The 23,460-nt window shown below is 49.9% G+C and overlaps 1 protein-coding gene across 7 annotated transcripts; it reads left to right on the top strand.

Annotated features, from left to right (window-relative positions):
* The first annotated feature begins 7,404 nt into the window (after positions 1-7,404).
* Positions 7,405-23,279, top strand: ZNF853 (zinc finger protein 853). Of its 7 annotated transcripts, none has more exons than XR_005213630.1 (4): positions 8,215-8,234; positions 9,050-9,166; positions 21,211-21,324; positions 21,894-23,279. XR_005213630.1 is itself a non-coding variant. In XM_037814839.1 (3 exons), exons 1-3 carry the CDS (start codon positions 8,223-8,225, stop codon positions 13,267-13,269), a joined length of 1,914 nt encoding a protein of 637 aa, XP_037670767.1. In that variant the 5' UTR covers positions 7,405-8,222; the 3' UTR covers positions 13,270-13,618. The 7 variants fall into 7 exon arrangements, 5 of the variants coding, with proteins under 5 accessions (XP_037670767.1, XP_037670768.1, XP_037670766.1 ...); XR_005213631.1 differs by lacking the exon at positions 8,215-8,234 and adding an exon at positions 8,916-8,925; XM_037814839.1 differs by lacking the exons at positions 21,211-21,324; positions 21,894-23,279 and adding an exon at positions 11,480-13,618 and having other exon boundaries at positions 7,405-8,234; positions 9,055-9,166.
* Positions 23,280-23,460: the final 181 nt, after the last annotated feature.

The raw sequence follows: 23,460 nt of genomic DNA, 5'->3' as shown, positions 1-23,460 counted from the left end.
TTTAAAGCGTCCAGCCTCCAGAATTGTGAGACAATAAACGTCTATTGTTTTAAGCCACAATGCTTAAAATACAATGGCTCTCTGTTGGTTTTGCCCACCCGATGTCCAGTCCTCTTTTGCGTCTAGTAATAGCAACTCAAATTCACCACTGAGGCCCCAGCTCCATTCCTCATACCGGGGGCTGGGAACATAAGCCAGATCTGGCAGAGCTGAGCACTGCAGCCCTTGTGATTGGCCCAAGAAGAGTAATTAATGAAACTCAATCCCAAGGTTTTACTCAGAACTCCTGGAAAGAGAATCTCTCTTTCACTTGAAGCTGGGAGGATATAAATCTGCAGTTGATGGGGGAGGGCCCGGCAGAGGGACTCGGAGAGAGTGTGGCTGGCACAGAGGAACACAGGGCTGAGAAACAAAGAGATCCTGAGTGCTAAAATCTTCAACAGAAAACTGGGTCCAAAAGCCCATAAAAAGAGTTATATCACATGACCAAGTAGGGTTTATCCCAGCAATGCAAAGGTGGTTCAACATTAGAAATTTAATCAATGTAATAGCACATAATAAAATGAAGGAAAAAATCACATGGCCACCTCAACAGATGCAGAAAGGTCATTTGACAAAATCCAGCACCCTTTCTTGATAAAAACACTCAGAAAACTAGTAGCAGAAGGGAATTTGTTCCGGTTTACTAATGCTGCCCATTATGCAAAATACCAGAAATGGACTGGCTTTTATAAAGGGGGTTTATTTGGTTACAAAGTTACAGTCTTAAGGCCATTAAGTGTCCAAGGTAGGGGGGTACTTTCGCTGAAGTATGGCTATTGGTGTCTGGAAAACCTCTGTTAGCTGGGAAGGCACATGGCTGGTGTCTGCTTGCTCCCAGGTTACGTTTCAAAACAGTGTTCTCCAAAATGTTGCTCTTGGGCATTTTGTCCTCTCTTAGCTGCAGCTCCTCTTGAAAATGTCATTCTCAGTTGCTCTCCTCAATGTCACTCACAGCTGCTCTGAATTCCTTCTGTCTGTCAGCTCATTTATATGGCTCCAGTGATCTGATTCAGACCCACCCTCAATGGGTGGGGCAACACCTCCATGGAAATTATCAAGCAAGGTCATCACCCACAGTTGGGTGGGTCATATCTCCATGGAAATATCCAATCAAAAGGTCACACCCTAACCAAAAAGATTAATCAATCTGCCTCCACAAGATTGCATTAAATATAATGGCATTTTGGGGGCCACAATACATCCAAACCGGTACAGAACTCCATCAACATATTAAAGGGCATATGTGAAAAATCCATAGCTAACATGATACTCAGTGGTGAAAGACTGAAAACTTTTTCTCCTAAGATCAGGAACAAGACTAGGATGTCTGCTCTCACCACTTCCATTCAACGTATTCAATATATTCAACATATTCAACAACTTCAACACTGGACGCTCTAGCCAAAGCAATGAGACAAGAAAAAGAAATGAAAGGCAACCAAATTGGAAAGGAGGGAGTAGAACTATCTCTATTTGCAGATGACATGATCCTATACAGAGAAAATCCCAACGAGTCCACAAAAAAAGCTATGAGTATGAGCGCTAATGAATTCAGCAAAGTTGCAGGGTACAAGAGCAACATGCAAAAATCAGTTGTGTTTCTATACACCAGCAATGAACAATCCAAAAAGGAAATCAAGAAAAAGATTCCATTTACAATAGTATCTAAAAGAATGAAACATCTGGTAATACATTTAACCAAGGATATAAAGGACCTGTATACTGAAAACTACAAAATATTGCAGAAAGAAAAGACCTAAATTAATGGAAAGGAAGGCTTAATATTGTTAAGATTACAATACTCCTCAAATTGATTTACAGGTTCAATGCAATCCATCTCAAAATTCCATCAGTCCTTTTTTCAGAAAGAGAAACGCCAGTGATCAAAGTTATATGGAATGTCAAGGGGCCCAAATAGTCAAAAACCATCTTGAAAAAGAAGAACAAAGCTGGAGGATTCATACTTTCTGATTTCCCAAAACTTACTATGAAGCTACAGTAACCAAGTAGTGTTGTACTTGCATAAGGACAGACAAAAACACCAGTGGCATAAATTGAGAGCTCAGAAACAAACCCACTCATCTATGGCCAGTTGACTTTTGACAAGGATACTGAGCCCACTCCACGTGGAAAGAATAGTTTCTTCAACAAATGGTACTGGGACAACTGGATATCATCAAAATGGATCAATGACCTAAATAAAAGAGCCCAAACCATAAAACTCTTAGAATAAAACATAGGGGAAAATCTTCAGGATCTTGGGTTAGGCAATGGATTTTTAAACTTTTATACCAAAAGCATAAGAAACAAAAGAAAAATAATTTGGACTTCATCAAAATTAAAAGCTTTTGTGCACAGAGGGCATCATCAAGAAAGTGAAAACAACTTAAGAACAGGAGAAAATATGTGGAAACCATTTATTTGATAAAGGTTTAGTATCCAGAATATATGAGGAAAGTGGTACAATTCAGCAACAAAAAGACAACCAACCCAAAAGGACTTGAATAGACAATTCTCCCAAGATATACAAATGGACAATAAGCAGATGAAAATATGCTCAACATCACTAACCATTAGGGGAATGCAAATCAAAACCTCAATGAGATACCATTTCACATCCACTAGTATGTGTATTACTAAAAGACAGAAAATAAGTGTCGGTGAGGATGCAGAGAAATAAGAACCCTTGTACATTGTTTGTGGGACTGTAAACTGGTGCAGCCACAGTGGAAAACAGTTTGGCAGATCCTCAGAAAGTTAAACATGGAATTACCATATGATCTGGCAGTTCCACTCTTAGGTGTATAACCAAAAGAATTGAAGGCATGGACTCAGGAAGATATTTGTACATGAATGTTCATAGCAGCATTATTCACAATAGCGGAAAGGTAGAAGCAACCCAGGTATATCAACAGACGACTGGTCAACAAAATGGGATGTATCCATACAATGGGATGTTACTCAGCCAGGAAAAGGAACAAAGTGCTGATGGATGCGACAACTTGGATGAACCTTGAAGACATCATGTTGAGTGAAATAAGTTGGACACAAAAGGATACATACTGTATGATTTCACTTATATTAAATATCTAGACTAAGCAAATACATAAAGACAGAAAGTAGATTAGAGGTTACATGGGCTGGAGGTGGGGGGAGAATGGGGAGCTATTGCTAAATGGGTAGAGAATTTCTGTGTGAGGTGATGAAAAGGTTTTAGTAATGGATGGTGGTGACAGTAGTACAATATTGTGAATGTAATTAATATTCCTGAATTTTATACATGAAAATGGTTATAGTGGAAATTTTTGTGTTGTATATACCTTCCCACACTAAAAATTAAAAACAACAGCAACATCAAGAGGGAGAGATCCTGAGTTCTAATGGTGATGTTTGAGCCCTGGATCTGGTCGTGCCTCAGCATGGTCTCTGTACCCTGGGCTTTTTCAGAAGGTAACCCCACACAGCTTCTTTTCCTCAGGCCAGTTCAAGTTGGTTTGCTTTCACCTGCAATGGAATAATTCACAAATATATACATCTCTGTATTTATATAGGAAAAATCTGGAAGACTGTGCACTTAGCTTTTAAGGGTGGCTGTCTCTAGATGCTTCGGCTTTCTAAATTATGGAGTTGAGCTGTCCAAGGTGGAAACTACAAGCCACGTATGACAATGGGGCACTTGAAGGGTGGCTGGACCAAACTGAGATGTCTTTTAGAAGTCATACAAAAAAAAAAAAAAAGTTAAATTTCTCATTAATAATTTTTTAAATCAATTATACATTGAAATGATACATTTCAATTATACATTGAAATGGAAGATTGGGTTAAATCAAACATATCCCTGAAATGAATTTCACCTATTTCTTCTTACTTTTAAAAATGTAGCTACTAAAAAAGCTTATGTTCGTGGCTTGCTTTATATTCCTATTGGACAGCAGTGGTCAAAGGAGCATGTGAAAGCCAATCTGTAAATGTTTGTCAGATGAATAAATGTTTCAATGGTGTGCAACATACTTTATTAATTTTGTAATGAGATAAAGAAAATAAAGTTTTAAGGTGTTTCCAATTGTCATTGCTGACAGTTGTGTAGTGACCCCAGTTGACCTCAGTCCCACCAGCCTGGGTTTTCTCAGTGACTCCTGGGCTGGGAATTAGTTCAATGGGAAGGAAAAGAGCATGGGCTTTAGAAGCCCACAGACAAGATCTGACCCCAGCTCTGAACCCCTAGCTGTGTGGCCTCGAAGTTAATTAAACTCCAGCCCTAGTTCTTCAGCCATAAAATGGGGTTAAACACACTTTTCTCCATCGGTGCAGCTTGACCTAGGTGTTTCAGAGCACGAACTTCTGCCTCTGTCCTCCTCAGTCTTGAGCTACCAGAGCCCTAAGATGCAGTGTTTTCCTAACCTCGCAAGGCTGAGATTACCAGCTATTCTCTTCTTCTATAGAAGTAAGATGCTGGCTGGGCACATGGCTGGATTCCATTTCCCAGCCTCGCTTGCAGTGTGATCTGATCCCTCAGCCTTGGCCAGTGTGGACCAGACAGCCCAATGAAGCTGAGCCAATCAGATTCCTTCTTGTAATTTAGCCATGGTGGCCAAAAAAATGTGCCCCTCAGATCTCCTGCATGGAGGGCTGTCTCCAGGGGAAGAATAAAAATTAAATGGATAGATTTTCTGATGAGTTTAACCAGGTGGTAAATTGGGTCAAGAGGCATTTATAGAACCAGTGGTGGGTTGGGGAAAGACTTATCAAGAGATTCTAAGAAAGAATTGAAAGAAACTGAAAAACAAAAGAGGGAGAGTGATTAACTCTGGGAAGAACAAAGAGTCGGTACAAGAAGGAAACTAATAAAAATACTTGTCTGGACTCAGCAGTGAATATTTACACAGATGTAGTTATGAAAACAGTAAACACAGATTTAACCAAAACTGTGATAAAACCATATTGGGGAAATGAGCACGGATGTGGTTTAAAAAGTGAAATCTGCATTTTCCAGAGTGGAATGGATGCAATAGATACCACCTAAAATGGAGAAATCAAATAATAGCATTATAAGCACGTTGTTTAGAAACATGGCAATCAATGCTAGAGCAACCTGAGTGGATGCAGACGAGAGGAGAGATTTTTTGTTCTTGTTCAATGGCTGGTAGAACTGTTTGACTTATTCAACCTTGTATGTGTATTACCCCGATACACAAAATTAAAATTAGTGGGGATGTAAAATGGTGTCTGTGCCAGTTTGAATATATTGTGTCCCCCAAACGCCATTATCTTTGATGTAATCTTGTGTGGGGAGACATTATCAGTGTTGATTAGATTGTAATTCTTTGAGTGCTTCTTTGGAGCTGCGCCCCATGCAGCTGTGGGGGATGACTCTGATTGGATAATTTCCATGGAGGTGTTGCCCCGCCCATTCGGAGTGGGTCTAAGTTGAGTCACTGGAGCCATATAAATGAGCTCACGGATAGGGGGAACTCAGTGCAGCTGAGAGCAACATTTTGAAGAGGAGGTACAGCCAAAAGGGACACTTTGAAGAATGCACCGGAACTGAGAGAGGAGCTTCAGCTTACAGAGACATTTTGGAGATGACCTTTGAAAGCAGACTCTTGCTCCGGAGAAGCTGAGAGAGAACAAATATCCCAATGGCAACTAAGAGTGACATTTTTGAGGAACTGCAGCCTAGAGATGAACGCCCTGGGAGAAAGCCATTTTGAAACCAGAATTTTGGAGCAGACACCAGCCATGTGCCTTCCCAGCTAACAGAGGTTTTCTGGACACCATTGGCCATCCTGCAGTGAAGGTACCCAATTGCTGATGTGTTACCTTGGACACTTTATGGCCTTAAGACTGTAACTGTGTAACCAAATAAACCCCCTCTTATAAAAGCCAATCCATTTCTGGTGTTTTGCATTCCAGCAGCATTAGCAAACTAGAAGTGTCTACCGTGGAAAACAGTTTGGCAGTTCCTCAAAAAGTTACACATAGAACTACCATATGACCCGGCCATCCCATTCCCAGGTATAGACCCAAAGGAACTGAAAGCAGGGACTCAAACAGATACTTGTACACCCATGTTCATCGCAGCATGATTCACAGGAGCAGAAGGTGGAAACCATCTCAGCGTCCATCCACAGATGATGGATAAACAAAAGGGGTCTGTCTGGGCCATGGAATATTATCCAGCAAAGAAAAGAAGTTCAGATACATGCCACCATGTGGGTGGACCTTGAAAACATTATGCTAGTGAAAGAAGCCAGTCACAAAAGGAGGAAGAGGGAGATGAGGATATGATGAAACTACTGCAGAGAATCTTTTCCAGAAGTTTGGCCACCAAGGGCAGGAGAGAGAAGTCAGGTGGCCGTGTTTATAAGATGGGAGAGCCCTGAGGATGTTAAATGCTGTTGGAAAGAAGCCAGCAGGGGAAGAGTTTAATGATTCAAGGAGTGTGGGGTCCTTGGGACTTGAGGTCTCCCAAGAGGAAGGGGGAGGCAGTGGGGTCAGCTAGAGGAAGGGCTCAGGCTCTGCTGGGAGAGGGGCAGCTCTGCTCCCAGGCCCTCCCAGCTCAGGGGAAAGGCTCACTCACAGTTCTGGCCAGCAGGGTAATGCCTCACCCATCCTCCTGGCCAGTAGGGTGCTATCTGCATTTCACAGGTAATAGATTTGCCCAAAGTTACCTGGTTGGAAGAGGTCCCTGCGAACCCAAGTTCTTTTTCTGCACTTAGTTCCCTGATGAGTCAGACATGGCCTCTGCCCTCTGGAGCTCCGAAAGTCGGGGGGTGAAGCCACCGGACAGTGCGCAGGCTTTTTCTGGCAAGGGCCTGAAGGGGATGCTCCAAACTCTGGCGCTTGTGGGGGAAAGGAAGAATCTGAAACTGGGACGAGGGGCCCTGGTGGGACCAGGTAGAGAGGCAGTAAGGAAGGGAGTGGGCTGGGACCATAGGAGAGCTCTGTCCCCCATCCGTGGGACATCCCCAGACTCTACCCTTGGCCAGATTAGAGAGGTATGTGCCAGGACAGTAAAGCAAAGTGATGGGAGAAAGGGACGCCAGGCAGGACTCCCTGAGGAGGGGGAGGCCCCCACCCAGAGAAAGAAGCCAAGGAGGCTGGAGAGAGGGTGCCCGCCTCCGAGGTGGCACCCTGTGTATGGAAGGAAGGAGCAGAAATGCCACCGAGGGCCCAGATGAGCTCTGCCAGGTGGGCCAGGGTGGCCCCGACTGCCCCACTGGTCAGATCCAACCACCCCCCAACCTCCGGAGGATACTGGAGTGCGGGGTTCAAGGTGTGCAGCGCGGAGGCCTCCCCAGGGCCTGCTGGCCCCAGGATGGGGCGACATCATTAGCTGTCACTTGATTGAGTGTTAATTACCCACCACTGCACCCAGGGCCAGGAGCGCCCTGAGGCTCGGCCTGCCCTCCCGGGGGTGGCCCGGACCCGATTGGGGAGGCCGGGGGCAGCCGTGCCCCCTGCGCACAGGGGGATGCGGCCCCGCGCGCAGCCCTGGGCCGCCACGGGTTAAGCGCACCGAGCTGGCGGCGGCCTAGAGCGGCGGCGGCGGCGGCGGCGGGGGGCGCGGGGCGCGGGGCGGCGGCGGGGGCGGGGGACAGGATGCGGCTGCCGGGGGACTTCCTGTGCCGGCCCCCGCCGCCCCCGCCCCCGGCCGGCCCGCTGCCCGGACGGACGCCCGCAGACACGGACGCGCGGGCGGGCGAGCGATCGGGGGACTCCGGGCCCCGCCGGGGCGCCCGCCCCCCGGCCCGGTGAGCGCGGCCCGGCCCAGGCCCCCGGCGGCCCTGGGCGCAGCAGCCGGGCACCTGTGGCCGCCGGCCGGACCTGGGCTGAGCCCGGGACCGGTGTCGCCGGCGCGCCTGGGCAGCTCCGAGCCCCGCGCCCCCCTCCCCGGCCCAGCCGCGAGCGTCTCCAGCAACTTCCCTGGGACGCGCCCCCCGTCCTGGAACTCCGCGCGCGCCCCTCTGCGCTCCCGGGGCGACCTCGGCAGCCCTGACGGCGGCAGCCCCCGCCCCCGCCCGGCCTCCAGAAAGGCCCCCGAGGCCGGCCGGGGCCTCCCGGGTTCCTTCTGGATGGAGGCGCGGCGGGAGGGAGCGGGCTGAGCGCCCCGGCCTCCGCCTTCCAGCCCCTGCGGGGCGCGCCGTCCCCCGCGCAGAGGCGGCTGTGCGGGGCGGGAGATGCTGTACCAGGTGAGGCCCCGCGGGCAGGTGGAGGTGGGCGGGCCCAGGCTCGCTGCTGGGCTCTGGAGGGATAGAGGGAGCTAGAGGTGGCCCGTTTGGGGAGAGGGCACCGGGCGTGGGGACACCTCTGCGGGGTGGATGCGGGTCCCCAGGGCAGTGCGTAAAGGAGAGAGGCCCGGGATCCCCTCAGACCTCAGGGAAACCGGAGCACAGGGACAGGCCGGCACCCGGCTGGTTCCAGGGATTGTAGTTCTGCGGAAACCTGCATCCCCATGTAGTGAGGTGGCACCTGACACAGGTGGCCTGGGAGGCCAGAAACCAGCAGGTGTTTTGAAGGGTGTCTGGGCAGGGGGGCGGGGGTGGGGTGGGGGGTGGGCTGTGGGATGGACCCATGCTGCGTGCCCTTCTGTCTGCAAGCTTGCCCCAGTCAGTCCTCCTGTGACTCCCGCAGCTCTCCTTTCCCAGGGGCTGGCTCCCACCAGGCCGCTTCCAGGGGTGCAGTGGCTCGGGCTGCCCCAGCACCCTCCCTCTAGCACCGGGCTGAATGGTGAACCTTGCAGGATCGTCAGGAAAGGGAGTACTGCTTCCATGCAGGGGTCATGTGGTGCAGGCGCTGCTGCCACCTACCCCAGCCCTGGGCCTCGGTGCTGTCCTCACTGCCGGATGGCCGGGCACTGCACTGTCCTGCCCTTGCAGTGAGGTGGAGCTGCCCACCCTGGGCCGGACATGAGGCCGGGATGGAGGGCTCTCCGGTGGCGGTGCCCCCAGGCTGTGGGCTCGGAGCACTGCCGCGCCATCTGATCAGCTCCCTTCCTTGCCTCCAGCACAGCCGTCTCCCCGGGATCTGACCGCCAGGATGGAGCTAGGGCCAGCAACAGAGACCTTCGTGCTGGAGCTGCGGTGCCTGCAGGATGGGGGCCCGGGGCCTGACACCCTCTCAGGTGAGGGGCTGGGAGGGGCCTCCGCGGCAGAGAGGGGGCCTTAGGGGGGTGGGAGCCTCCTGTCTGCAGGCTCTGATCGGGGGGTTTTAGGGCCTGAGGGCAGGCCCCACCAGCTCCTGCCTGCAAAGCACAGCTGCCTTTAGTAACCCTGGCAGGTTTGCCTCAGCATTTTCCGAGTGGCTCTTTCATGCTGAAGTCTTGGCGGTGAGGGTCTCCCTGGGGTGCTGACACTTTCAACCAGCCCCCGAGATGAGTGCTGGCTGGGACCTGCTGCCTCTGTTTCCCCACTGGTCAGGTGGGCTTTACCGTCCTCTCCCAATTGCCACTGCACAGGACTTCCAGACTAATTCCGGGAGTTTCTCTGACCTCACCCACTTTTCCTGGCCCTCTCCTTCCGTCCTCCTTTGTTCCCCCAACACTTCCTGATGCCCAGAGGCAAACCCTGCAGAAACTTCTAAATCCCGTTTGCACCTCTGCAACCTGCTCTGAACAAAACAATCCATCTAGATGGCTGCACTCCCCAGAGCTGATTTTCTGCCCCGTGTTTTTAAGGTGCTGAGTGAGCGGTTGGGGCAGGGTGAGGGGTCGGATGGGGGTGGGTAGGGCATGTGGACTAAATGAGGACTCTTTTGATCTATAAATTTATTTAACTGGCAAAAATCTTACAAAGGTATACACATCAGACTACACTCACTTATATGTTTATGAAAACACCTTTGTTTAAAATAAAAAAAGCTGAAAGCCTGTCCCAGGAAGTCAGGAGTGGCTGGTACTCAAGAAACCAACACTAGTCTAGAAATGAGGGGACACACCCCAGGGGAGAGGGTAGAAGGGAGGGTCTACCAGCTTTTGACTTGCTGGGGACCCAGGTTTTCCCAGTGTCCTCAGCCACCACCTGCACAGCCCCAAGTGGCATGAGTATATATGAAAAAGACATCCAATAAGTGAGCCTGAGCCAGGGTTACCAGGAATGTTTTCCTAAAAGGAAATCACATGCACATATATTTCCTGTAGCTTTAGTACAATAGTATATTCCTGGGAAAGTGACCATAAAGCACACTTTTGTAAATCAAGCCATTGCTTTCCATTACAAAATTGAAAATAAGATGCTGTAGGAAGAACAGAGGTTCAAATGAGACTTGGGAATGGAGAGAGTCTCCAAGGCTCACGTATTTAGACAAGAGCTGTGATTTTCTGATAACACAATGGTAACGATCAAAATGAGAAGCTGAATGTGGGCATCGTGCCAATAGTGGGACGTGCAGTGGCGTGATGGCTATTTACCCAGAGCTTACTCTGTGCCTCGAACGATGAAGGGACTGTACATTTATCCTCTCTGATTCTCACGACCTCCCTGAAAAGGATTTATCTCCCTTTGCAGATGGGGAAACTGAGGTTCCCAGGGGTTAGGTAATTGGCCAGTCTCCATGTGACTTGGGGCTGTGAGTCCTTGCCATTCTGGAATAACAATCTTAAACATTTCCAATCCTTAGGCTGTTTCTAATGGAGCTAGCTGAATACTTGGTATTTCCAGACTTCTGGTTAGTTTGCAAACGAATTTGTAACCTTCAGGGAGAGGGATTTTCAAGCACCTGCCAGATCCCAGGGAGTTTGCCAGGGTCCTTCCTGCTCCACTTGTTAAACTCAAGGTGTGGGTCTCATCACATGGTTGCCCGCCAGGGCTCAGAGCGGGCAGGGGGCGGACGGCTGCCGACTGGTGGAGGTAGGATTCGAACTGAGGACTTCCCGTCCCCAAACCAGTGTCCTCTCTGCTACTGTGGTGACTTTGAGAAATTGCTTATAGTAATGCTTCTAGGCAACTTTGCAAAAGTACTTTATTATTTACAGAGAAGATGAGTTTCATTTATTTTCGGTGTGAGGTCAGAGCTCAGCACGGGGTCGATAGCTCGACCTTTGGAGTGGCTGGTTCACTGATTCCTACTGGCTGGTAATTAAGCACCAGAGACTTCGCAGGGGAGGGGTTCAGGGAAGCCCCTGTGTGGGTGTCAGTGCTGAGATGTAAGATCCTGGAGCCTGTGTGGCGGGAGGCCCAGAGTGGGGGCTGGGGGAGCCGGGGTCCAGAGTGAGATGACCAGGCGTCCTTTGGGCATGCTTCTAAGCCCACCCCACCCCTCTGGATATTTTAGCTTCTGCCATTGTCAGTTGATTCCGGGCCTTTGGGTCCCTGCTGGGACCTTGTTAGTGTAAGCTTGAGCGGCTGTACACGGGGCAGAGTGAGGGGGACAGCCTGGGGGTCTGGACCAGACAGCTGTCTTGTCTTTGTCTCCTGGCTTCCTGCCATTTCCACTGCAGGTGGCAGCGGAGGGAGCGAGAGCCAGGAGGAAGAGGAGGCTCCGGAGGGCAGCGGCAGCCCACCACGGCCATCGGCCTCCGCCCCAGGGGGGCCCAGGGAAGTCACAGGGGAAGCCCAGCCTGGGCAGCAGGAGCTGCAAGTGCAGCAGTCAGAACAGCGGCCAGAGCTGCAAGAGCAGGGAGAGCAGCCGCAACGGCAGCAGCCACAAAACCAGCTGTTGGGACACCAGCCGGAATTGCAGCTGCAGCAGCAAGACAGGCAGCAGCAGGAAAAACATCAGTCCAGGCACCATCAGGAACCGAAGCCACAACTGCAGCTGATGCCGCAGCAGGAACAGCTACCGGGGCAGCAAGTGCAAGAACACCGAGAGTTACAACAACCGCAGGAACAGCTGCAGCAGCAGCTGCAACCGCAGCAAGTGCTGCAACAACAGCAGGAACAGATGCAGCCACAGCAAGTGCAAGAACAGCAGCAGTTGCCACAGCAGGAACTGTTACAACAGCAGGAGCAATTGCAGCAGCAGCTGTTGCAGCAGCAGCAGGAACAGTTACAGCAGCAGCAGCTGCAACAACAGCAGCTGTTACAGCAACAACAGGAACAGTTACAGCAGCAGCTGCTGCGACAACAGCTGTTACTGCAACAGCAGGAACAGTTGCAACAGCAGCAACTGTTGCAGCAACAGCAGGAACGGTTGCAACAGCAGCAGCTGCAGCCCCATGCACTGGCGCCAAAGGAGGAGGAGGAAGAGGAGGAAGTGGAGCTGGAGCTCATGCCCGTGGACCTGGGGTCGGAGCAGGAACTGGAGCAGCAGCGGCAGGAGCTGGAGCGGCAGCAGGAGCTGGAGCGACAGCAGGAGCAGCGGCAGCTGCAGCTCAAACTGCAGGAGCAGCTGCAGCAGCTGGAGCAGCAGCTGGAGCAGCAGCAGCAGCTGGAGCAGCAGCAGCTGGAGCAGCAGGAGGTGCAGCTGGAGCTGACCCCCGTGGAGCTGGGCGCGCAGCAGCAGGAGGTGCAGCTGGAGCTGACCCCCGTCCCGTCGGAGCTGCAGCTGGAGCTCGTGCCGGCGGCGGGGGGCGGCGGGGCTCCGGGCCCGGGGGCCCCAGCCACCGTGGTGGTGGCGCCCCCGGGCTACGTGGTGCTGCAGGAGCTCATGGTGCTGCCGGCCGTGGCCACATCGGCCGTGGTGGCCATCCCAGGCCCGGCGGGCAGCGCGGCCCTGACCCCTGCCCGGCAGCGGCGGCGGCGGCGCGCCCGGGACCGGCCCACCATCTGCGGCGAGTGCGGCAAGGGCTTCAGCCGCAGCACCGACCTGGTGCGGCACCAGGCCACGCACACGGGCGAGCGGCCCCACCGCTGCGGCGAGTGCGGCAAGGGCTTCTCGCAGCACTCCAACCTGGTGACGCACCAGCGCATCCACACGGGCGAGAAGCCCTACGCCTGCTCCTACTGCGCCAAGCGCTTCAGCGAGAGCTCGGCGCTCGTGCAGCACCAGCGCACGCACACGGGCGAGCGGCCCTACGCCTGCGGGGACTGCGGCAAGCGCTTCAGCGTCTCCTCCAACCTGCTGCGCCACCGGCGCACGCACTCGGGCGAGCAGCCCTACGTCTGCGAGGACTGCGGCGAGCGCTTCCGCCACAAGGTGCAGATCCGCCGCCACGAGCGCCAGCTGCACGGCGCCGGCCGCTCGCGGGGCCTGGGCCTGCTCCGCAGCGCGCGGCCCGCGGCCGCCATTGGGCCTCCGAGACCAGAGCAGGCCGCGGTGGTCACGGCGCCCACGGACAAGGCACCGTGAGGCTGGGGAAGGGGCAGAGCCTGGGAAGGTGGGGTCGGAGGCCACTGGGCCTGCCCTTTTCCCGACCGCCGAGGAAGCCTTGCGCAGGGCAGGACGTTTTGACCCCGTTTTGTGGTTTCTCTCTCTCTGTGTCTCAAAATCCTGGAATATCGTTGGGAAAAGCCTTGCAAGTTTCTCCTGGATTTACTGAGAAGTACCGCAGATTCATGCATTTACATAACCCCCAGGACAAATCAACAAGAGAAAAGCACATGGCCCATGAGAGATCTGCCAAACTTTTCCCTTCGGAGAATTGCACTTGCTAGAAACGAGAGCCACAAAAAAAAAAAAAAAAAAAAAAAAAAAAAGCTCCAGAGAGGGGCAGAATTGTTGGGGACCTTTGGTACCGATGGAACACTGACCAGGGAATCAAATGCAGGTGGTAAAACTCACCTGGAAAAGACTTGATCCTGGTGAAAATGATTTCAAGGAGGAGGAAAAAAAGGAGATAACTTCTGTGCACTACATAGGAAATTGATCAAGGCAAAAAATTGCCCTGAATGGCACTTGTCTTGAAAATAACTTTCTGGAATGATAATTCATCAGGCTGGATATAATTCTGATGGAAAAAATGTTTGTGTTCATAAACACAGGGTCAGAGTGGAAGTGCCAGGAAGCCCTGTTCTGGGCTAAAGGGAAAACCTTCTCTCCAGGGTAGCCAGCGGTTCCGCTGGAGGCAGGGATGCAGGGGTGCAGACTCTTGGTCTATTTGCTGCCATATTCCCATGCTCACAGCGGCCCCATAATGTGCTGTTGAGTAAAAGCCCGTGGCCCGAGCATAGTGCTTTCCAAGGATGGGTCCCTCCAGAAGGAGCTCTGGGGTAGTCCCTGCCGCGGCCTCCCTGGGATTGACCAGCTCTGGACTTCTCAGATGCTCTGGGGTTGGGGGTCTTGAGACTTAGGGGAGAAAGATGAGGACAAGAATTGGGAACAACAGTGATGATCTTCCTGACAGTTTCAGGATCATCTAGGGTGGGGGACGTTAGACTGGCCGCAGTTGCCCAGGCTTGGGGGATGGCAGGTGGAGAAGGAGGCTGTCCCCCCATGTCTGGCCCCGAAGCAAGCCCCGCCTCCTCACCCTGGCCTCCCACCTGTGGCTGCTTAGATCCCACCTCTTCCTTCCTCCCTGCCTTGCCTTTACTACCACCGCCTGTTCCATTTTACAGACCCATCGGCAAGCGAGAAACGGAAAGTGACAAATAAATAAAAATGAGTCAATCCCTTGTCTTTGTGTTTTCACCTCTGGAGTTCAGGTCTTGCCACTGGATTTCATTTCTAAGGAAAATCGTGCTGGCTGCACTGGCACAGCTTATGCCTGGGACCCTTGGCTGGGGAATGAGCTTATTCAATAAAATCTTCCTGGGGATTAAAACCAGGGCGTAGGCACTTGAGGCCAGTTTTTTTTTTTTTTTTAACTTTATTTAAAAATAATTTCAAACTTACAGGACAGTTGCAAAAACAAAACCAAACCCAGACAGAGAACTCCAACTTGCCCCCCACCCAGAAACTCAGATCCACCAACTTTTAACATTTTACCCCGTTTCACAAATCAAGTCCATCTATCCATCTATCTACCCATCCATGTGTCCATCTGCCTGTCTACTTGTTTAACTGTTTTCTAAACATTTCAGAGTTGGGTTGTATACATCAAGCTCCTTGAACGCTTAATATTTCCATGTGCATTTCCCAAGAACAAGGATACTCACTTATGTAACCACCTTAAGGGCAGTTATCAAGTTCAGGGGATTTAATGCTGAGATAAAGCTGACAGTCGAGATCAGTTTGGACGTTTCGTAAAGACGTAAAGCTTCCTCACGATTCAGTTCAGTAGAGACTGGAGTGCTGGGGGTGGTGAGTTTGCCATTGTTGGATGACCCTGCAGAGGGGGTGTTGCGGGGCCTGAAGGCCCCTTCCGCTCATTTTGGGTGCTGGGGACACTTTGAGCCCTGCTCAGCGACTCGCCTTCCCCATGGGGCTCTCAGCCGGGGACAGACAGGTGTGGGGAGGGGGCTGGCCCAGCCCTGTTGCTGCTGGTTGGGATGCTGGGGGGTGACAGTTACATGCCAGCATTTCCCTGCAGGGTCAGGGTGAAGCCCCCCCCTTGCAGGGCTCCGCTGGGGATTGCATCTTAACTGTTTCCTCTCCTTCCCGGTCCCATTTCTTTTGCTTCAGCCTCCCCTGGGAGCACTTCCTTAATTAATCACTTCCACGTAAATTCTCCTGTTGAGGTTTGCTTCTCGGGAACCTGCCCTCAGACAATGACCTTGAAAACACTCTTAGGAAGGGGAGCCCACAGGTGGGATTCTAAGATGCCGTCACTCATCAGACAGCACAGGGACGCTCCTGATGGTGGTGAGTGGCGATGGCACCCCGGCTGCTGAACTGACGAACTGGCTGCGGGGCGGGAAGGGGTCCCCGGCTCATCCTTTACCTCGAGCGCTCGAGATCTATGGGGGAAATGATCACAAGAACTGTGGATTGTTTTGCTGAGTAGATTCAGTGCCATGATGAGGGAAAATGACAGGCTCAGGTTGACAGTAACCAACTCACGGCACAGGGTGACAGACACCCCCCAGGCAGCCACGGGAAGTCTCCTGAAGACCAGGGCCAGGATCTGACTGTTAGGGCTGCAGAACTGCTGAGGTCTCCTAAACCCTACTCAGGGCCTGCTGTGGAAAGAGTGAGACCCTCCAACTTGGATGGGGATATCTGGGTGGGATGTGCTTGGGAACGCTGACCCCCAGATTCCCCACAACCCTCTGGGACACCCCTCTTCCCCTTGCTAAACATGGCTGCTCCCCCCTACTTGAAGAGAATGAAGAGGTCTCACTGAGGCAGATGTCTTTCGAGACAATACTTGCCCCCCTTAAGATCTGGGACCCTCCCCTGCTGACCACGAGACCTGTGACAGAGTTCAAGTCTCAGCATGGCCTGGCTGGGGAAGAGCTGGTCCTGCCAAGGGAGGGAAGGGGTTATTGACCAAAGGAGCTGCAAGACCAGGCTAATACCTGCCAGAAGTAATCAGGAGAGCATGCTGGGGGCCGGATCTTGAGGGTGGTGGACTGGGATGGGTGGGATGTTGGCTGGAGAAGAGAGGGTTCCTTGATTTGGGAGCATACTCCTGGGACCCGGGATGCAGTGCCCTGGCAGTGCCACCTGGAGCTGCTTCTGATGCGCTGCTGGGAGGGCCCTCAGGAAGCTTGGACAATGGCGGCCCATGTTCAATGAGCTGGAGTTGCCGGGACTGCCTTGGCCAAGCGTTGAGGAAAGAATCAAAGGGCCCAGAGAAAATAGATGTGTTTTATTCCAAAGACCCCACTGCTGTTCGTGTTCCTTGGGGGGGACCCGAGGTGCTCCCTTCACTAGGGAGATGAGGAGTGGGCTGGCGAGGGGGTGCTGGCGTCTTGGAGAAGCTCGGTCATGTCTGTTCTCCACAGACCAGGGCTGACGTTGGAGATGCCCCTCGGGTTCACGGGGATGGGAGGTCCCCGGGTTAGCAGTGACCAGATGTCGCAGTTAACCAGGCCCAGTGGACCCGATGATTGTAATGGGCATGAGGTCGCCATGGCAACCAGGAGGCCCACCCCGGTGGGGGCCAAAGTGATGGTTCCCACGAGGGCGTTGCCTGACTCACAGCCAATGCAAGGCCACTGCCTAGTGCTGCTGCCCTCATGCAAAGTCACCATCTCTCTCCCAGCTTCCAGATGTGAGCTGGGTCAGGGCCAGCCCCTGCCGAACTTGGGGAGAGCCAAGTGCCCCAAGGAAGGACTTTGCGGTGCCACAGTAAGTGTGGATGGTAGCAATTTCCTCAGCCCTGCCCCAAATGGACAGAGAGCCGTTTACCTGAGTGAACACCCACGGGGGGATGGGGATCCCACGTCTTTGAGCCAAGGGCTCTGACCTCGCTGAGGCTCTGAGCCTCCCACACCAGGGGAAGTGCTGAGGGTGAGGGGTGAGGACGGAGCCGTGGGGCCGTTTCCAACGCCAACTCTCCTTCTGTATATTTTCTCCACACGGAGTGAATTAATGTGAGATGTGGATGGGTCTGGGTGGCCTGGAGCCATGTCATGCTCTATCTGGGTCTCTTTGGATGGATCCCCCTTTTTATTTTAATCATATATTTTTAAATTGTAGAATATAACATATATACATAGAAGTGATGACTTTCCAAGTGAAATGTAACAAGTAGTTAGAGCAAATTTCAAAGAATGTTATGGGTTACAGTTCTACAGTTTCAGTTCTTTATTGTGAAATATAAGATATGTACAGAAAAGTGATAACTTTCAAATTATCATTTAAGAAGTGGCTGTAGAACAAATTTCAAAGGATGCTATGGGTTACAGTTGCACCATTTCAATTCTTTCCTTCTAGCTATTCCAGTACCCTAGCAACTATGAAGAGAAAAGTTATATAGAGATTCAGCATTCATAATCCTTTGTTAAATTCCGTCTTGTCTTTTCTACCCCTTCCTCTAGTTTAATCACTTTCCCGAACTTCAGGGATGTCTAGGCAGTGACCACCCTAACTTGTTCATGTTGAAAAGGGGTGTCGACTTTATGAGCAGAGGGGACACATCTGGTTGATGAGGCTATTGTCTCTGGGTTTTGGGACTTAGCTGGCATGGCAGCTCTCTGAAGGATTTAAGTTTCTGAAGAATAAACTTAGTGAGTGAAATTTTAATAGCGTCTCAGATAGGCATCCAGGTATTCTTTAGGGCTTTCAGGACTACTGTTGACTTGGGCTTATCATACTGTGGTCATTTGGCATATCTAGGTGAGGTTTGCATAGGAGTAAACTTCAGGACAGCCTCTTGACTATTTGAAATCTCTTAACCTCTGAAACCTTATTTTGTTGGCTTTCTTTTCCCCCTTTTGGTCAAAAGGGCATCCTTAATTGGATGGATCCCTTTTACAGATTTGTGCGTCACCCCCCACCCCCCATCCTGTCTTCAGTGGGTTTTGCATCTGGCACCTGCAGCTCTGCCACCGATTCAGAGAATGGAAGTGCCTGAGAGCTGAGGACCCCCAGAGCGGCTAACACTGAGGAGTGTGGGTGAGGGACCCCAGCCCTTCTCCAAGGCAGGGACAACTCTGAGCATCACTTCTGCTGAAGCTGGGAATGGCGTATCGGGAGACCCATGTTCACAAATAACCAAGAAAGTGCCACCACGAGTATTGATCCAGGTTACAAATAAATTTCAGAAAGTAGGTGGATTTGCAAATATGGAATCCACAAATAAGGAGGATCGACTGTATTTCAGGACCAAAATGTGACATTTGTTTCAAGGAGCCTGGTCATTTGTGCCAGATGGAGAAGTTTCTAGAATGTTTTTCTCTTCTTTCTTTCTTTTTTAAAAAACACAACAACAACAACACAATTTTGAATGCCTTTTTATATAGTCAAGAGCCTCTCAGATAAGTTCACGACCATGTCCTTCAGTCAGTAAAAGTACTCCTGCTTGCCCTGGGCTCTCTATCTTACTCACTTTTATTGCTCCTGGCATGTCTAGGGCCTCTTGCTTCATAAAGACAAATTTAGATTGTTCAACTGAGCACACATAGTCACAGGAAATGCTGGATCAGGAGTCGAGGACTACCGTGCATCTGATTTCACTCATTCCAAGTTCGGAAAGTTGAAAGGCATTTAAAAAAATTTTATTTATTGTGGTAAAATAATATAACAAAAAAATTGCTGTTTTGACCATTTTTAAGTGTACAATCAGTGGCATTAATTACCTTGATGATGTTGTGTAACCATCACCACTCTATTCTCAGACATTTTCATCCCCCCGAACAGAAACTCTTTCCCTGTAAAGAAATATCTTCCCATCCCCCTGTCTCCAGCCTCTGGCTACCTTGAATCTACTTTCTGACTCTATGAATTTGCTTATTCTACATGTTTTATGTACGTGGAATTACATAATATTTGACCTTTCTGTGTCTGGCTTCTTTCAGTTCTAATGTTTTCCAGGTTCATCCATGTTGTAGCTTGTATCAGAACTTCATTCCTTTTTATGGCTGCAAAATATTCCATTGTTTAACTGTTCATCTCTTATGGGTGTTTGTGTTATTTCCATCTTTTGGCTCTTGTGAATAATGGCACTATGAATATTGGCATACAAATATCTGTTTGAGTATCTGCTTTCAATTTTCTTTGCTATATACCTAGAAGTGGAACTTCTGGGTCATATGGTAATTCTGTGGGTAATTCTTGAGGGACCTGAGTTGAGCTTTATATGAGAATTTTTGAGTGTCTCCAATGATAGGACACAATGGAATAACATTCACATTCTTGCTTTCATTGCAAGGATGTGAATGTTAAAACTTCAAATACTTTAAATCATATTATCTTGATTTTTTTTTTTTTTGAGATGGTGAGTTTTTTTTTAAATTCAGTTTTATTGAGATATATTCACATACCATACAGTAATCCATGGTGTACAATCAGCTGTTCACAGTACCATCATATAGCTGTGCATTCATCACCCTAATCTATTTTTGAACATTTTTCTTACACCAGAAAGAATGAGAATCAGAATAAAAAATAAAAATAAAAAAGAACACCCAAATCATCTTCCTCACCCCACCCTATTTTTCATGTAGTTTTTGTCCCCATTTTTCTACTCATCCATCCATACACTGGATAAAGGGAGTGTGATCCACAGGGTTTTCACAATCACACTGTCACCTCTTGTAAGCTACATTGTTATACAATCGTCTTCAAGAGTCAAGGCTACTGGATTGGAGTTTGCTAGTTTCGGGTATTTACTTCTAGCTATTCCAATACATTAAAACCTAAAACGTATTATCTATACAGTGCGTAAGAATGTCCACCAGAGTGACCTCTTGACTCCATTTGAAATCTCTCAACCACTGAAACTTTATTTCATTTCATTTCGCATCCCCCTTTTGGTCAAGAAGATGTTCTCAATCCCACGACCCTAGGACCAGATTCACGAGATAGTGACTTTTAAGACTTTGACAGAAGTCACCTGCAATTTGTTCTTTGATCTTCACACATACCTGAAGTCATGTTACTGATTGAGTCATGTCCCATTTCCATCACAGTCATCTCCTTTACACTTTAAAAATTCCACATTGAACCACTGTTCTGTGATGGGTTTCACAGAAAAAGCCAACCAGGCCCACACAGAAATAGAGAACACAGGTCTGATTTTAATTCACAGGAACATTGACATATGTACCTTGCATCTGAGTGGTTCTTTTCAGTAGGTGGTGTTTTCCTTGTTCCTGGAAAGGAGTTGAGTGTGGAAATTCAGTATATGGGAATTCTTACCACTGATCTGAATTGTCCACACCAGACATTTTCCCAAACAGCTTTTCCAAACAGCTCTGTCACTGAAGGCTGGAAACTAAAGGTGTGCTTTAGCGTCTGGAGCACTTTGATGTCATCAACTTCTGCCTTGTCCTCTGAAATAATAGCCATAAAATCCAAGGGCTTAATGTGCTACTTGTAAAACTTTTCCCTAATAGATATGAAAACACATAATAATTATTAAAATGTATTCTGTTCACTCAGCTACCACCGAAAAGCCTCCCCCATGCCCCGGCTGAAAGCCAGTATTTGTTTGGGAGATGCTGCTCTAGGTGGTGGAGAAATGGTGGTTTGGGGGCACGTAGGCTCCTATCCTTGCAGAAGAGCCCTCGGGCAGCTGGGGGGGAGGATAGTCCCAGGCTGGCAGGGGCTTGGGGCAGGTGGGCTGCAGGCTGGGAGAGCTGCTGGGAGGCTCCTGCAGTAAGGAAAGCGAGAACCAAGCCAGGGACAGCGGGGATGGAGGGAGGGGCTGGCCTCCAAGATCCTGGGAAGGCAAGGTGATGAGACCTGGTGACTGAGAGAATAACTTACCCATCCACTCTTTATCTTGGTCTTACTAAATGCCAGGCACCCAGCCAACACCACGGACACAGCGGCCACGTAACGAGGAGTGGAGGTGTGAGGGGAGCAGCGGTGGCCCGTGGCGGCCCGTGGAGGTCATGGTGGAGAACGTGAGACCAGGTGTGGACATTTCAAATTCAGAGGCAGCCAAAGGGTCTCCAGTTTCCATCCATTTCATTGTTTTATTATTATTATTAGAGCTGTTGTAGGCTTACAGAACAATCATTCATAAAAAACAGGATTCCCATCTACCGTCCTATTATTAACACCTGCCATTGGTGTGGTACATTTGTTACAATTGATGAAAGCACATTTTTATATTTGCACTATTAACTGTAGACCATGGTTTAAGTTAGGGTCCACTGGGTAGTGCAGTTCCATGGATTTTTTTAAACAAAGTTTATTCTATTACCATATATACAATCTAACATTTCCCCCTTTAATCACATTCCGATCTATACGTCAGTGCTGTTAATTGTGCTCACAATGTCGTGCTACCGTCACCACCGTCCATTACCAAAACATTTCCATCCTTCCAAGTAGGAACCCCATACATTTTAAGCCTTAACTTCCCATTCCCTATCCCCATCCCAGCCCCTGCTACCCTATATTCTGGATTTTGGCTCTGAGTTTGTTTATGCTGATTGTTGCGCATCAGTGAGCTCATCCAGCGGTTCATTTCTCGGCAGCTGTTTATGGAGCCCAGTGAGGAAGAAGGAGAGCCCCGTCCTGACCTCACAAGGTGGGCTGTTGGGCCGACTGGTGGGTGTGTGGTGGTTCTGGAGCGATGGCTCTACTTGGGCTGTGCATGAGGTGGGTTTTGGGGGAGCTGAGCCTTCACTGAGGAGGTGGGAGCCCAGGTGGCGGGGAGAACCCGGGAGGGCAGGCGTGGCAGGAGGGTCACTGTGGGTGAGGACAGTGGGTCAGGCTGGGCCAGCAGGGCTGTGCGGACCAGTCCCTGACAGAGCATCCGGATTCCTGGCTCCCAAACCTCAATGTCCTTTACCCCTCCCAGGGCACCTGTTGAAAATGCACATTCCACGTCTGTGTCCCCAGAGATTCTTATTCTGGGATCTGCATCCCTTCCAAGCACCTGGTTCCTCCCCTCTGAGGTGGCCCACCCTTTGAGGACACTCTGTTAGGCAAGAGGGAGCCCTAAAGGACTTTCCAGCAGAATAATGTAAGGAGACTTTGGTTAGAGCCTTTGATCCAGGAACCAACGTACAAGGTTGGGCGGCTGAAGGGTGGGGAGATGAGACTGAGGGTAAGGCAGCCTAGGGCTCTGATTTGGGGGCCATGGCCCCCAAAAGAATAAATGTCTTCTGCAAAAATGCCTGTGAACCCTCATAGTTTTACAAGCAATTATTTTATTACATGGAGCATTTTTTTTTTTTTTCACAAAGAACAAAGAATGATCTTTTTTTTTTTTTTTCCCTGAAAGACAAAGTTGGAAACCTAATCCTTCTCTTTGGTAGGGGTGACACTGTTTGACAAGAATCTTACTACTTTTAGAGCCCATGTTCCAAAAGTATTTTGTTTTATTTTGTATTTTGTTTTGTTTTATTTTGTTATTATTATTATTTTTTATTTTACAAGCAACCAGTCTCTCTTCCCCTCTCTCCCTGGCCTTTCTCCAGGAACCTGTAATCTACTTTCTATTTCTGTGAATTTGCTGTTCTTAGTCATCTCCTATAAGTGATATTATACAATTTTTGTCCTTATATGCTGTGCTGTTTTGAATCTGTTATGTACGCCATGAAAGACTATGTTATTTTAATCCACTCTTGTGGGGGCAGACCTATTGTGGGTGGGGCCTTTTGATTAGATTATTTCCATGGAGATATGACCCCACCCACTCAAGGTGTGTCTTAATTAGTTTACTGGAGTCCTTAAGAGAGCTCAGGGAGAGCGAGAGAGAACTCAGAGCCAACACGGACCAAGATGCTGGGAGATGTGGACAGAAGGGACATTTGGAGATGCTAAGCTAAGAGATGAAGCCCAGAGTTTGCCCCAGAGAAGGTAAGAGAGGACCTCCAGATGCTTAGAGAGAAATGCCCTGGGGGAAATAAGCAAGGGTGCACAGGAGCTGAGAGAGAGAAGCTAATGCAGAAGCCCAGAGACATTTTGGAGAAAGCAACTGAAACCAGAAGCTAAACCTGGGAGAGGCCCTGCAGACTCCAGCCATGTGCCTTCCCATGTGACAGAGGAAGCCCAGATGCCATCCCTTTCTTCAGAGAAGGTGTCATCCTGTTGAGG

This window comes from Choloepus didactylus, chromosome 21 (genome assembly GCF_015220235.1).
Source record: "Choloepus didactylus isolate mChoDid1 chromosome 21, mChoDid1.pri, whole genome shotgun sequence".
NCBI lineage: Eukaryota > Metazoa > Chordata > Mammalia > Pilosa > Megalonychidae > Choloepus > Choloepus didactylus.
This window is presented reverse-complemented; position numbering and strand designations above follow the sequence as displayed.